At 43.7% G+C, this 16,775-nt stretch overlaps 1 protein-coding gene and 1 long non-coding RNA gene across 3 annotated transcripts in view; one reads left to right on the top strand and one right to left on the bottom strand.

Annotated features, from left to right (window-relative positions):
• The window catches only part of LOC137532331 (uncharacterized), a 106,160-nt gene that overhangs the window by 12,473 nt on the left and 76,912 nt on the right, over positions 1-16,775 (top strand). The window lies entirely within an intron of this gene.
• Positions 2,068-16,775, bottom strand: part of MGLL (monoglyceride lipase) — a 124,211-nt gene continuing 109,503 nt past the window's right edge. For both annotated transcript variants that reach the window (XM_068252740.1, XM_068252739.1), the window contains exons 7-8: positions 12,818-13,033; positions 2,068-7,936 (exon numbers count right to left, since the gene is read on the bottom strand). In XM_068252740.1, coding sequence (XP_068108841.1) covers positions 7,790-7,936; positions 12,818-13,033 — 363 coding nt within the window. In that variant the 3' untranslated portion in view covers positions 2,068-7,789. The remainder of the gene's footprint in view (positions 7,937-12,817; positions 13,034-16,775) is intronic.

Here is a 16,775-nt window from a genome sequence, read left to right as displayed (position 1 = left end):
TCGGTGGGGGAGAGAGGCAGTGGGACACTGGAGGGAGTAGGATTAGCTGGAGGGAGGATGTGCATATGCATGCATTACTTTGTCCCAGCCGGCGATCGCTCCTTCACTTCTTCAGTTAGTTTGCTGTAGTCTTGCATACAGCCAATCACCATGTGGCTTCATTCCCCGAATGGTGATTGGCTGGCTGCAGGACTACAGCAAACTAACTAGGAAGTGAAGGAGCGATCAGCCAGGACAAGGTAATGCCTCCAGTGTCCCGTTGCCTCTCTCTCCCCGCCGACCCCTGCTGCCTAAATCTAGCCCGCTGCATTTTTGCATGGCGCACCGTTCCGCTGATACATGTATCATAAAACACTTTTTACCATTTTAATGTATTCACAATAAAACGGTAAATAACGTTTTATGATTTGTCAGCAAAATTGTGCGCCATTTTTCAGCCTGCGCCATTTTTAACGACCCGTCTGGACACCCAGAAGGCATTAATTACTAGCAAATAGCAATACAAAGGCTTTTTTCAACTTTGAAAATGACATTTACAGAGAACAGTTTTCACTGTGGGCATTACTATGGAGGACTGTGCCTAGCACATTCAGCATACAGAAATTTTCACTGGCTCTAATCCTGTGAGTAAAATGTGTTCAGAATGATAGAAAGCAGAAATATTGCTCCAAATGTGTATAAATAATCATCAGCTGCATCTCTGTCTGTGTGCTTGATCCGGTGTGTCTATCTCTGCCACGCAGTGTAAAGTAAACAGTTTACAGCAAGGTTACCATTCAGCTCTGCCCCCTCCCCGATGACTACACAAAATTGTTACAAACAGCTGGTAAACAAGGCATTTCATTTCACATAAGCTGTGCTGAGAGACCTCTGAAAAGCTTTCTAGGGTTGCTGGCTAAAAGCTCTAAAGGTATATGGGGTTTACAGAAAAACAGTTTCTTTGATAGTTGTTCTTTAACTACTTGAGGACCATAGTGGTAAACCCCCCTAAAGACCAGGCACATTTTTACTAAAATGGCCACTGCAGCTTTAAGGCCAAGCTGCAGGGCCGCACAACACAGAACACAAGTGATTCCCCCCCCTTTTCACCCCACCAACACAGAGCCCCCCCCCTGTGTTTATTTATTTTTTAATCAATATTAGTTTTTGTTTTTTTTATAAAAATGACTATTTTTTAAATATTTATTAACTCTCCCCGCCAGCCAATCAGCGTGATCAGCTGTCATAGGCTTCAGCCTATGACAGCTGATCACTCCCCAGCATATGGAGGGGACAGCCGTGTCACACGGCTGTCCCCAGTACAGCGTTGCTGCCGATCGCAGCGCTGTACATGTTAATTAGACGGCGTCAACAGTCTCCAGAGCGGCGATTGCCCATCTGAAGCTGGGGCGAAGGCGGGTCCGAGCAGGAGATGCGCACGCAGCCTGCGTGAGATCTCCTGCAAAAGCCCCAGGACTTGACGCCGATCGGTGTTAGGCGGTCCTGGGGCTGCCGCCACGCCCACCGGCGTTAGGTGGTCCCAGGGGAGTTAAGTCTAAAATAACTTTTTTTTTTTACCAATGTTACACTGTTATCACTTTTCTCACGCACTTGTTCCGGAAACCATAAGAGCCTGTTTCCACTACATGCAGATTGGATGCAAAAAAATTGACTCCAATGAATACCTATGGGAAAATCTGCATCAGAAAAATTGCGTTTAGTGGAAACAGGCCCATAGACATTCATTGGAGTGAATTTCTCTGCATCCATTTTGGGTGTAGTGGAAACAGGCCCTAACTGCAGGCGGAAAACACTGTGATTTGAACATGGTCATCCTTCTGTCAGTAATTTTTGGATACAGAATACAGTAACTCATTGTGAATGGGGGCCATTGTAGTGAGTTTATAGTGTGCATACTGGGGTGGGGTGGGGGGACATGTCTGTACTTCAAAAATGGGGTAAAATATACAATGCAAGGAAACTGCATTATTGATCTGAGCCCTATTTTCAGCGGATTAACACACTTTTACATTGAGTACACTGTGATGTCACTCTCCATTGATATCAAAAACCTCCGCACAGCCGCAGTTCTAACAGTCAGATTTTATTTGTAAAGAGACAGAATTTCAGTGTTACATGTATAAAAATGACATATATTGTGTCTGATTTGTTTGTTACAAAGTGCAATACAGTTATAGAAATCTCCTTCATCTTGCAGGGCATTCCTAGCTGTACATAACATGGAAAGATAATGGAAATAATAATTGTTAAAATCTGAATTCAGATGCAATTATCTCAGGTTTTATTTGAGTGCTAACATGGCCGTCACAAGACTGTTCCAGTACTGCTTCCAGACCTCTCTGCTCCTCAGTTCCAATTCATTTGAACAAAGCCCCTCCCACATTGGCACTACAGGAGTTAATGGGGCACTAGGTCACGGGCCAGTGACATCACAACTCTACAGACCTTCCTCTAGAGCAGGGATGTCAAACCGGTCCTACGAGGGCCGAGGTCCTCACACATTTTTGACACAGCGCAAATGAATTGATGGGTCGGAATCAGGAAAGGTGTGGTCCATCAGGTTGAACTCATTCCTTTCTCTCTGTCCATCCTAAACACTGGCATGGATCTGGCTCTCCAGGCCTGGAATTCCACGCCTGTGCTGTAGAGCCTGGAGCAGCACTGAGCAGCCAAGTGACTGCACCTTCAGCGTAACTGGGGATTTTTCTATAAAAGTGCAACTGTTCTTTTAAAATTGTATTTAAAATTTCCTGGCAGCAGGCCCCAATTTTCTGCACCAGTCACTGCAGAACCCTCCAAACAGCCAACTTCATAAAGCTTCCTAGCCACTTGCTTCTCTGCTACTACTGCCCCGCTCCTCTCCGCTCCTGCAGAACACTCCAAATAGCCAAACTCATAAAGCTTCTTAGCCACTTCCTGCTCTGCTACTACTGCCCCGCTCCTGCAGAACACTCCAAATAGCCAAGTTCATAAAGCTTCTCAGCCATTTCCTGCTCTGCTACTGCTGCCCCGCTCCTCTCCGCTCCTGCAGAACACTCAAAATAGCCAAACTCATAAAGCTTCTTAGCCACTTCCTGCTCTGCTACTGCTGCCCTGCTCCTCTCCGCTCCTGCAGAACACTCCAAATAGCCAAATTCATAAAGCTTCTCAGCCACTTGCTGCTCTGCTACTGCTGCCCTGCTCCTCTCCGCTCCTGCAGAACACTCCAAGTAGCCAAGTTCATAAAGCTTCTTAGCCACTTCCTGCTCTGCTACTGCTGTCCTGCTCCTCTCCGCTCCTGCAGAACACTCCAAATAGCCAACTTCATAAAGCTTCTTAGCCACTGCCTGCTCTGCTTCTCGTGTCCTGCTCCTCTCCGCTCCTGCAGAACACTCCAAATAGCCAACCTCATAAAGCTTCCTAGCCACTTCCTGCTCTGCTACTGCTGTCCTGCTCCTCTCCGCTCCTGCAGAACACTCCAAATAGCCAACTTGATAGCTACGGTTGCCTCGCTCCTCTCCGCTCCTGCAGAGCCCTCCAAACAGCCAAGTTCATAAAGCTTCCTAGCCACTTCCTACTCTACTACTCATACCTTACTTCTGCAGAGCCCTCCAGCCAACTTTATAAAGCTTCCCATTTATTTCTTACTCTGCTAATGCTGCCCCCCCCCCCCCCCCCCCCCGCTCCTGCAGAACCCTCCAAACAGCCAACTTCATAAAACTTCCCAGCCACTTCCTGCTCTGCTCCTGCTGCCCTGCTCCTCTCCCTTCCTGCAGAGCCCTCCAAACAGCTAAATTCATAAAACTTCTCAGCCACTTCCTGCTCTACTTCTGCCCTGCTCCACCACTTTCCATACATCTAAGGACTTAAAGGAAAACTGTAGTGAGAGGTATATGAAGGCTGCCATATTTCTTTCCATTTAAGCAATACCAGTTACCTGGCTATCCTGCTGATCCTCTGCCTCTAATACTTTCAGCCATAGGCCCTGAACAATCATGCAGCAGATCAGGTGTTTCTGACAATTTTGACAGATATGACAAGTTTAGCCGCATGCTTGTTCCTGGTGTGATTCAGACACTTCTTCAGCCAATTAGACCAGCAGAGCTGCCGGGCAACTAGTATTGCTTAACTCTACAGTTCTCCTTTAATATCAGAGTGAAGCGGCAGACTGTTCTAGGAGACCAGCGAGTAGATGGATGTAAGTAAGCTGCGCTACACCCAATGGGAGATTTCTGTATTCTCTCCTGCACCTGATCACCAGCTGTGATTTGCTATACTGGTTTCAGACACTGGCAATAGTTGCTCATTCATTTAAGAGAAAATCAAGGGAATGGATTAAATTGGGGCCTACAAATACTCTTTATGAGCCACAGTAGGCTCCGCCCACTCCAGTGCCCATCATTGCGGTAAACGGCTTCCCTGGTATGCCTCGGGAGGCTTAGCTGAGCATAACTTTACAGAGGACAAGTTGCTATTTGCATAATAAAGCATCACCAGCTTTAGGGTTTCTGGGGAGCTAAAAGTGTGCGCAGTCAGCTCAATTCTAATTGGTGGTCAGAAGTCACGGGGTTACATCAAAGAATGAATTCCACTTTTGCTGACAAAAAAAATATGACATACTGGTACATCAGCACTCTAAAAGGCGTTTTCTAAATCAATGTACATAAAAATATTGTTTATATTTCAATCTGCATTCAGCTATGGATTTCTAGAACGATCTAGAAATGTAAATTCTATATTTTGCAACCATGGCAAGATTAACCACTTAAGTACCAGCAGTCTAGGCTGGTACCAGAAAACGCCGGATACCGAGGAATCGACGCGCATACCCACCATCCATGTCGCACACCTACAACCTCAGGCCACCCAAACCATCATAAAAGACGGCAGAGCTTTGTGACTCGGTCAGGAACCGCTTTCGTTGGCTCCAAACCCTATCCATCAATGTAAGTCAATGGGAGTTGCTTTCATTGATGACCGGGTCAGGAGCCAATGAAATCTTCTCCTGACCGCCTCACAGGGCTCTGCTGTCATAGAGATGGCAGGGCGAGTGAGCTGCGGAGGGCCGAGAGCAGCGAGAACGCGTGGCAGCGGTGAGGTGAAATGTACGCCCTGGTAGGTATTAGAGGATCAAAGCCAAGCATAGATTTAAATCACCGTCGTCCGTAAGCGATTAAAGGTATTGGAGCACAGACTGGTCACAAATCCCCACATTCCTGCACAATAAGATACCCAAAGCGAGCAAGGGCTCTTTTTGGACACGGACCTGAACTCAGAACTTTTTCTATGCGCTAAAAGATAAACAACAGCATAATAACCTTTAAACAAAAACATTTCTTTGTTACATCTTACAGAACTCCTGCAATGCATCAAAGCAGACAAGGGGTTAACATCCTGTGTTTATACATTAGCTGTGTCCGCAAGGACTGCCAAATTCCTGTGCTGACACAGTTGAGAGATCAAATTACAGTTGTGACTGGTTACAGATAAGAGGCACATGGTGCATTTCTGTTTTCCTTGTGTCCTGTGCAAGAGTTCAGGTCCACTTTAAGTGATTGCAGCAGGCTAATGGCACCATCTAGCACTGACTGTTTCTGCAGGGGCCTTATGGAATGTTATGTGATTTTGCACATAAAAAGTAGGGCCTCTTTTCCATGGTGGCTGAATTGATAGGTTTTTTTGGGCAGTTCAGCCTCATGGCTGCTGGCCGTAAGCACCATTCGGCTGCAATTACATGCGTTTTGGCAACACTACACTTGTCACTTTTGACACGTGGTGGCGTTCTCTGGCGACCAAAACCATCTTGTGGCAAACTATAAGGTTCTGCGGGTGATAAACTCTGTTTTGATGGTAATATCAATCATTCAGGCCCACTAATAGAAGTAAAGGTGCTATCCAATTCGATCAGAATAATACAATCAAACAGAAAAATGTATTGATTTGATCGATATTACGATTGTATCGGTGAATCGATCATTCGGAGAAACGTAGCGTTAATGGCTACATTAACAAAGATGAACTACTGCCAAAATTCTTAGAATTTATTAAGCTGAGCAGTGCAGATTGCTGTTTTGTTTTTGTTTTTTTGTCACCAAATGTGGAATTTCACTTTAAATAGTGAAGCCATAGGATAACCTCACAGCCAGGGAACTAAGGGGTGTATGCACTAAACTGCATTAAGCAGAATTATGTGCCTAAAGTCTTACGCACGATGAGCAGAATGCATTGCATGTATTGTATTGCATACTACTCTACTTATTGTGCGTTTAAACTTTACGTACTTAACTCTTTGCCAGCTGTTTGTTTTTTCTTTCCATTGTGGGCTGCAGTGCCATGTTGTTTTGAGTCTCTCCAGCGTTTCCCTCCCCCAGCAGGCTATACTGAGCTGCCAATGGAGAGCGGGCACAGGGAGCGCTTTCATATTTTCCTGTTCAGGACACTGGATTGGCTCTTCTCTTCCTCCACTGAGCAAGCACTTTAATGCCAACAACCTCGTCTAGGTCCCAATCACACGCTAGGACATGCGATCAGGACCCAGAGGATGATGTCTCTTCCACCACTGAGGGGCACTGTAACGCTGACATCATCCTCTGGGTCCCAATCACATGTCCTATCATGTGATCAGGACCCAGAAGAGGATGTCAGTGTTACTGAAGAGGCGAACCAAGGACCGGAACATGTAAATATGGAGGCTCTCCCTGCACCTGCTCTGTATTAGGCTGCCCAAGTTTAGCTGGATGCAGCTGCCCTACCACAAGTTGTCTAAATCGAGATAACTCGGGTAGGGCTGGTAAAAAGGTTAATTCAGCTTAATGCAGTTTATTGCGTAAACCCCTAAACACAGCTTGCATTAGCAGTACCTACTTTTCTATCATAACTGGATAGCTGTAAGTACTCAGGATTTCTCTTGGGTTGGGTTATGCCTTAAACCTCTTCCATGACCCAAAATAACCCAAAACCGATTCCTCACCGTATATCACCGTGGTCTCTTGGTCAGGTAAAAAGTTACATACATTAGCGGCTAGCAGGCAAAAAGGCCACAAGTTCACTTCTCTAGAATGTAAAAAATAATCTAAAAAAATCCTACGGCTTTCTCCACCTTGTCCTACGCAGGCAGAAAATATATATTAACATATTAAATATTATTATTTTATATAATGTGTAATAAAATCTATTAAAACAAGGGGAAGGGGGATATTTACAAGGGCTCCTTCACAGCTGATCCCAAAACACCCAATTTTTGACACTTTTCCACCAAAGTCCATCAGGGACACACAATATACATTCTCGTAGAGGTACTCTCTGATCGTTCAATGATGGATGATATCATATTGCTTTGTGCTTCACGGGGAACTGTAGAGGTCCTCTCTAGAGTCATTTGTTATTCCCCATTAGTTATAGGTCCTGTGATGTCTGCTTCCTGGGAAGTGGATGCACTCTGTAAAATTATTGCTGAGGAATTGAATGCCCAAACCAATCTTAGAGACGTCTGTTGGCGTACTACGGTTTCCCATAATTCTTTGTGCATCCACCCCAGCTGGCTACGGAGACAGACTGCCATTTGCTGCATTTGTGGTTGTCTTGTGCTTTATTGAACGCTAAAGAGAGTTTGTCTGCTGGAAACTGCTGGAGTTTCCCATAGGTTCTAACGCCTTGGGAAATGGCGCAGGAGGCCATTAAGAACAGGAGTTAGCATGGCGTGAAGGCTCAGTTAGGAAGGGAGGTGGACGGAGGCTTGGCTGGAAGTTGGATGTACTTGGAGGCTTTATTTTGGAGGAAAAAGGTGGGCAGATGCTTGATGTAGTGATTCTTAAGAACTTGCCGTAGGTTCCGTACTCGCTGGAGGTGGTCTGGAGACCTCTAACCTCTGGAGGATCCAGTTCTTGATCTCCTCTAACACGGCACTTGACACTTCCGGAAGTTCTTTGTGTAAAGCATGGAATGCGTTCTCATACACCTGCAAAATAAAACATACAATGAATTCTGTACTCTAGGTGTAGGGATATGGCTTAAGACTCGTTCTCCTTCTCTGCCCATGATTATGACCAACATAAAAATAAACATTTTCAAAGCTACGCATACTTGAAAAAGCAACCAAAAGAGTGATCCTTTCAGAATGTCTAGGCAGAAGTTCATGTCAGATGGACCCTCCCCACAGCCTGGGGCTATTTCCTCAACATTCATAATCTACATGAAACATACACCCTACTGTCTGAGTCTTGATTAACAAATAGGATGGGGTTTTGGATGAGCGGTTATAAAACACTTCCAGGCTGCACTGTTACCCCGAGGAGGTGATGAGAGCAGGTAACTAGATTTTCAGCACCAATATTTTTTATATTACGGTCACTCATAAGCCTACTGAGTGCAGGTACAGTAGATAGTTTTCAGGAGCGGAGGGAGGGCATAGTAAACCACAGACTCAGCATTGCTAACATTATTAGCATTGAGGAGATAAAAAAGGGAAAATTAGCAATCAGTTGTATATATGAGATATATACTCACAAACACGGGTTACCGCTAAGGCAACCACTGACAAGGCAGGTGGGGAGCCATGACCTGACCCCACTTAGCTTAAGAAGTCGCTCTCTGTAGATAGGAAAGGGGAGAATTACTCCTCCGCCAAGGGTGGACAATTAACACTGTCAACTAGTACAGAGGCGCCAAACAGAGTAAAAACAACTTATTTAAAAAATATAAAGAGGGAGGCAGAAGTGGTCTTATTCCTCGATACATGAAAATGTCAGTTTCAGTTCAAAAAAACGTTGACTATTTCACAGTGCAATGCGTTTCGCATGTGTAACCCTGCTTCATCAGCCAATTAAAGGAGCAACTGGATAAGGTATTCAGTAGATCAAGCACCTCTGTGACGAGGAAGAGGCACTTGGTCTATTGAAGAGCTTATCTAGTTGCTCCTTTAATTGCCTGATGAAGCAGGATTGCGCCTGCAAAACACGCTGCTCCGTGGAGTAGTCTATTAAAGTTTTATGAACTGAAAAACTGAAATTTTCATGTCTTCTATTGGATAGGTAAGTACACCGCTGCCTCCCTTTTTATATTTTTGAAATAAGTTGTAATTTCTTTGACACCTCTGTACCAGTTAACAGTGTAGCACTGAGGACATGGTTGGCCTATACTGATAAACATTTTAAAAGGAACACTATCAAACCACACACACACACACACACACACACACACACACACACACACACACACACACACACACACACACACACACACACACACACACACACACACACACACACACACACACACACACACACACACACACACACACACACACACACACACACACACACACACACACACACACACACACACACACACACACACACACACACTGCTATCTGTGAGAGAAAGCTCTGCCTGTCTCTGAATAAGCTCTCTGCACATACAGGGTTAACAAATGCACTGTGAGGGAATTCCCCCTCTCCTCATGGCTCATTCTGTCCACAAATTACAGCAGACTGCCATCAGAAAAGTGTGAAAGGAATTAGATAACAGTAAACAAAGAGATAAGGATTCAAATATATACACCAGTAATTAGCAGCATTTCCCCAAACATTTCCTATCTCAATTGAAAAAAATATGTTAATCGATAGTGTCCCTTTAACTCAAAAAGAAGAGAACACCGAGAGCCCAATATAGTGTAGAATGTATTGGAATTTGGGAAAATGAAAGTAAGTAAACAATAATACTCACAAACCAGGGTTACCGATTTAGACAACCACTGTAAATGCAGATGGGGAGATTAAGACCTGTCCCCACTCAGGATTAAGATGTCGCTCTCTGTAGATCGGAAAAGATAAGGGTATATCCCCCCTCCACCAGGAGTGGACAGAGGCGCCAACAGGGTAAAATATGCTAAAATTTCTAAAAATGCTAGGGAGGCAGTGGTGGACTTACCTCCCCGAAGCGTGTTGTGATAACGCCAGAGGCGCTAGAAGTTATCACAACATTACACTATTATATACTCCTTGTTATTGCCTGAGGAAGCAGGAACATACCTGCGAAACGCGTTGCTTTGTTGTTCTGGACTATGTGAATACATTTCATCTGTTTGAAAACTGACAGTTTCATGTCTGCTTCGGGGAGATAAGTCCACCACTGCCTCCCTAGCATTTTTAGAAATTTTAGTTTATACTGTTTGCGCCTCTGCTCACCTTCTGCGATGTTCCTTTAACTGTTTTTGTTTGGGATCTACTTCAACTTTCTAAAATAGCTTTCACATTTTACTTTTCACACCTGTGCTGTTAATATTTTTATCTTCTTAAGGACACCATAGCACTTGTTTTTAAAGGGACCCTGTAGTGAGAGGGATGCGAAGGTCAGTGTGAACTCCGCCCTCATGTTTGCTGGCATTCACTCCATCACTCCCCAAACACCAGGTTTAAATGCCTGTGTGAATTTAGCCTTAAGGTGGCCATACACTAATCGTTTTTTACCATTTGATCCCCTGCAGATTCCATTCATCTGCTAGGAATCAATCCCCCAAAATATCAGATCGATCGATTAAAAAAATATGGTCAAAAGTATTGATCAGACAGGGCAGAAAATGTAGGGCCTTCAGGGGTGGGGCAAGTGCATTGGCAGATAGACGGCCTATAGCTTTGCACTGCATTGAACAACGCAACTCTGAAGTTAAATCAATCTTCAATAGATTGCCTGTTGGAATCTACTGGAAATTGATGTTCAATGTACAAACTCCATGCAGCTAGTGCCCTGGCTGTGATTTGAGCTGGGGACTAAGCGCTGCAAGGTAAGTGTGCTATCCACTACGCCACCATGCTGCCACATTGCTAAGATTTATACCAGCTTCCAGGCAGTCTGTACAGCAAGTAAAGTACGGATTCCATGCTTAAAAATATATGTGCTTTGTGATTCAGAGATCCGCAACTGGCCGCTAACCCAAATGGAGAGGTCATTTTTCATGATATTACATTACAAGTGAATTTGCCCGGCATGGATATGTGTTTATAGCCTTTTTTTGACTGGCAGTGGGATTTAGCCATAAGAGAGAATTGAGATCACAGAGCTGCTGAAGCACTGAACCGATCCAGGCAATTCCGTCTCCCATGAAGGCTTAGCCGGTGTTTTCCGGCCTCTGCATCCAACAGGAATATCCGTGGGCTGCTAATATACAGTATTAATATCAACACAGATGGTTTCCACAATGCCGAGTTCATATCTTGGCTGCAGTGCAAACCGTTCTGCCCGTGGCCATTGTGACAGCTGGATATTATCAACCAGAGACATCAATCCCTCTAACAAGACTATGGCAAGTGCTGTACGTTCTATTATCCATATTTAGCGCTTTGTGGCTTACTAAGAGTTCATTCATGAACCACTGATGGTTATGTATGGGCAGACTGTCAGCATTTATGCTATATAAATAGCAATTGAAATAGCCGGTATGTCTTTTACTACTACAGCATGGTAATCGTTTCATAAACATGGTACAGTTAATTGTGCTGAACCTTAAAGGACCACTATCGTGAAAAGTTGTAAAATTCAAAATACAGGTAGTCCCCGACTTACGAACGACACGCCGATACGATTGGCATGGATTCTGTGTTTCCATAGGAAGAAGTCAAATTTTTTTTACGTTTTTGAGAAAATAGATTTTAAAAAATTCAAAGAAAAAAATGGCTTTTAAACTTGTGTAAGCAGGTACAGAGGGCAGATGTGAAAGAGGGGGACACCGGAGGCACAGAGGAGATCCAGGGGACAGAGATGGCACAGTGATCCGACTTAAGAACAGATTCAGGTTAAGAACGAACCTACAGTCCCTATCTCGTTCATTAACCGGGGACTACCTGTACATGAAAACACAAATAAAAAGTATGTCTCTCCCAGAGTAAAATGAGCTACCAATTACTTTTCACTTATAGTAGGTAGTAGAAATCTGTCAGCAGGTTTTGGAGTAGCCCATCGTCTCATGGGGGATTCTCAGGGTTTTTTGTACTTCCCAAAGCAATTAGTGAACAGCAGTTGATCAGTCCAACAGCCAGAAAATCAAACAACAATGAATCCTTAGCACACTCAGATGCAAATGTTCAAATGTGAATGCATTTGTTTGAACATATGCATGTGAGTTTTCTGGCCACACCCCCTTTAGCACCTCCCTAACAACGTATTTAAATGTCCTAACTTGAGGGGATGTGCTTGGATATATGTATCTTTTTCTTGCAACTGCCAGAATAGCGTGCAAACAGGTAGGTAGGGAGGCCTGCATCTTATAAATCCTTTCCAGGGAGTGCTTTTGTAAACAATAAATTAAATACTGATAATCCCCCAAGAAGAGATGGACTAGTCCAAAACCTGTCAGTTCCGTCAGATATCTATTAACGACTGTAAATGACAGCAACATAGGAGAAAAGTACTCATTTTACTCTGGAAGAAACATACTTCTTATTTGTATGAGCTTACATATATTTTCAATTTTAATCATTCACAATTTTTCGCAATAGAGGTAATTTAAAGTGGCATTGTCATCAAATTTCATCTATAGCTAAAGCATTAAAAACAGCATAAAATGACCAGCTAAAACCATCTGACTGGTTTTCTAGAGTGAAAATGTGTGTTTTAGGCTGTGTTTCCGCTTATGGGTCCCCGTCTCTGAGACATTCTTCCCCATCCTGCTGTCTATGGTGCCCTCTACCCACTCTCTCTCTATGCCCTCCAGGCCCATCTTGATAACTGACAGTTTGAAAAGCCCTTAGCCCCCTTCAATGTGTAGCCCTCTTCATATGGAGCCCCCATCCTCTTGCAGCCCCCTTTCTATGGAGTTCCAGTGTCACATGTCTCCAGCCATTACCTTTAGTGTTTTGTCCTCGCTGGGGATGGTGTCCATCATGAGGCGCGATCCTCTGATGTCGCACAGCTTGTCCGCAGTGCCGTGGAAAAGTATTAGAGGCACCTTGAAGTGTGGCAAAGCTTTCTCAACCCGCGCCGTGGCGTTCAGGAGCTGAACCCCAAAGGAGACCTTCATTCCACCGTGGTAGACCAGGGGGTCAGTGCTGTAACCCTCCACCTGCACAACAATACAATGGCCAAATTTAGTTAACAGTATACAACACAGAAGAGTCTAAGTCATGCAACAAACAGTGGCGTAGATGCAGAGGTTGCGACCACACCAGGGCCCTTGGACCACAAGGACCCACTAGGGGCCTTCCCTTAACTGCATTATAGCCCTTTAATGGTGCTATGCTGGTAATAATCACTTCTATATATACTTTGAATCGGTGGTATTAAAAAATAAACTGAGGAGATAAAAAATTGTACCATCTCCTAAAAATGACTTTTTTAGATATCCAACAGTTTTATTTTAGTTTTTTATCTACTTATTACGTTTTTACTGTTTCATTGTCTCTGCTCAATGACACATGCATTGAAGTATGCCAAAGCTAAAATCTATGAACTATTGACTCATTGGCCTCAATTCACTAAGCAGTTTAGACTAGTCTACTTATGGTTTTTAGTCTACTAATGGTTTGATGTAAATCAGTTGCATCAAAAGGGAAGCTTGGTGACATGTGCCTTCTTAAAACAAAAGGAAATTTTCAATAATTCAGCTATAAGTGAACATTTGTGGTTACCCACAATGCACCACTACTGAATATGCAAATTATCCCTTTTCACCCCTGTAAGCCTGGCAAGCATCCAGAACCGCTGATGTATAGCAAGCCTATAACTTTAAATATTACACAGCCCCACCAACCCCAAAAGTCTCAAAAGGGAATTCACTAATAATTACCAAATGTTTTAGACCTGGTCTAAAACATTTGGTAATTAGGTGGGTAAAGCAGGGGAAATGATCAAAAGATGCAATTCACAAATGAGTAGCTATGACTGACATCCTTCTCCTCTGATGGGCTCTCCTCTGGATACAATTAAACTCCTGCATAATTAATTCGAAAGGTTCCACCCTCACGTCTAAGATACCTCACAGAATTACTTTACTGACAGAAATCATCTGGTCTAATCTCTGTCAGAAAAAGTGGGTGTGGTTACTCCTCGGTTGCCTTTGTGAATTGCATCTTTTGATCATTTTCCCTGCTTTACCGACCTAATTACCAAATGTTTTAGATCAGGTCTAAAACAGTACACCAAACCATCAGTAGGTCTAAAACATTACACCAAACCATCAGTAGACTAAAAACCATCAGTAGACTAGTCTAAACTGCTTAGTGAATTGAGGCCTTTATCTGTTTTTTTTGCTCTCAGAAGCCATTTTCTGCCAGGAAAGTGTTTTATGGCTGTAATCCCTTTCATAAGGGTTACTTTATAGTCTGACTCAGTCCCAACCTGGACAGAAACTGATACCTGATGTTTAACTCCTTCAGGCAAAGAAAGGGGGAAAAAAGGAACACAGCTGAGTTATCTGTGTGCTTGGCACTGTACATACACATGTCTATCTCGTCATGTTACATGTCACCTTGTGTATATTATCTGTCTCTCTCCTCTGCTTACACCTCTCATACTGTGGATGTGGCAGGTTTTTTGGCACTATAAGAATTATGTATAGAATGCTTTGGGGGACTCAAAGTAAAACTTGCACTGGGGCTCATGGCTCCTTAGCTACGCTACTGGCAACAAACACTTTTTCCAAGATTCTTCTCCATTGTGTGGCAAAGGTTTGCTCAACCCAGAGGTGTAGCTAGCTATGGGGGGCAATGGGGAGCATATATCCCCGAGTGCAGCACCGTTGCACCCCCAGCAGACAAAGCTGGGGAACATCTGGCTATCTATAGGGGAGTACATTTGGCTATCTGAATGGACGACGGGGACACATTTGGCAATATATAGGGGGGAAGGGGGCACATCTGGCTATCTAAACAGCATTTGTACATTTGACTCCACCCATGACCACGCCCACATTCTGATGCGTGGCCATGCCCATTTTGTCCAGATGTGAGGGCCCTAAAAAAACCCTATCTATGCCTCTGCCTCCAGTCCCATCCCCCTCCCCACACAAACACTTTTCACATTTCAGGCTTAATATTCCTGCCAACACACTGGAAGCGCACACACAAGCAGAACGTCTAGCGAAAGCGTATTTGCAAGACAAAATGACACCACAGGCTGGCTTTCCAGCAGATTAAGGGATTATTTCAACCCTTTCAGTAAAATTTCAATGGGTTATGGGAAACTGTCTTTCAAAAAGCAGCTGAAATATTCACATGCTCATAACTTCATTATTTAAAATTCCTCTGAGCTGAAACAACGGTGGACAAAGGAAGAAGATGAGAAAGTATGTAATTTGTGCTGCAGTAAAATATGCCTGAATATGTAATTTCCTGTGCCTTTCTACTTAAAGAACACCTGTGTCGTAAAAGAATCTCAATAAGCGGAAGGCATGTACAGATATAATGGGTATAAATAATGGCTTGTCTGCTATCTGTTTTCTTATTTGCGGTCTGCAGATTTTGTAATTCCTGCTTTTAGTTTCCCATGGGGGAACCAGATAGTCTGTGCCTCTGTGCCCTGCTTTTGCCTTCCTCAGTGTGTGAGAGTGACTGTTGGTTCCCCTGAAATCTTTTCCTGCATCCAACTGTCATTTTACAAAGCTGATATGAAAATAAAATAAGAATAGGACTAGTTGCTGAGAGCAAGAATCTTTTTAGAGGAAAATCTGTTCTACTTAAAGGGGCGCTATTGCGAACAATTGTAAAATATAAAATATGTGCAAACATATACAAATAAAGCCATAAATTACTTTTCTCCTATGTTGCGGTCACTTACAGTAGGTAGTAGAAATCTCACATAAGCGACAGGTTTTGGACTAGTCCATCTCTTCATAAGGGATTCTCAGGGATTTATTTCTTTTCAAAAGCACTTAGCGAACAGCAGTTGCTCTGTCCACCTGCCAAAAAACTGGGAAGCTGGCCAGCATCATTGTTTAAATCCTTTTTAGGGAATATCTTTATAAAGAATAAAAGCCTTGCTGAGAATCCCCTATGAAGAGATGAACTAGTCCAAAACCTGTCACTTCTGTCAGATTTCTACTACCTACTGTAAGTAACAGCAACATAGGAGAAAGGTAATTTATGGCTCATTTTACTCTGGAAAAAAACGTACATCTTGTTTGTCTATTTTTGCACATATTTTAAATTTTACAATTTTTCGCCATAGTGCTCCTTTAACTGAAGATGAGTGCCCAGTAATCTTGTCACCACTATCACATGACTAGAGATGTGAGGGCCTGAGCCCACTGCTGCATTTTTAAAAACGCATGCGTTTTTCAAGCATTTTAGAAATGCGTTTTAAGCTGTTTTAATGCGTTTTCAAAATGTTAAAATGCGTTTAAACACCTCAAACTCATTTCAAAAGCGGTTGAAAGACACATGCGTTTTTATGCGTGTTTAACCACTTAACGACCAGCCAACGCCGATAGGTGGCAGTGGTGTTTCCATGGAACCATTCCATGTCAGTTCACGGAGGGAGTCTCTGTGAACAGCCTGCGAGGAGATCGGCCATCCCCGGCCTCTGAACGCCCTGCCTGCAACACGATCTGTGCTGGGGGCTGAAGAGCCCACTCAGCACAGATCATAGAGAATACAGCCAGTCCTTATGTAGTTAAAAACGCCGAAGTAGGCTCAGGCCCTAAGGGCACATTTCCATATAGCGCGCTTTCAGGTGCGCTTATGGAAACGTGATTGCATAGACTGCACTGCTGCTGTTTCCATTCATTTTCCCCACTGAATCGCGCGCATGGTTTGCTGCATTTCGGGCGCTTCAGCCAGCGATCCCATTCAGTATAATGAATGGGATCA

The sequence above is a fragment of the Hyperolius riggenbachi genome, chromosome 9, assembly GCF_040937935.1.
Source record: "Hyperolius riggenbachi isolate aHypRig1 chromosome 9, aHypRig1.pri, whole genome shotgun sequence".
In the NCBI taxonomy this organism is placed as follows: Eukaryota; Metazoa; Chordata; class Amphibia; order Anura; family Hyperoliidae; genus Hyperolius; species Hyperolius riggenbachi.
This window is presented reverse-complemented; position numbering and strand designations above follow the sequence as displayed.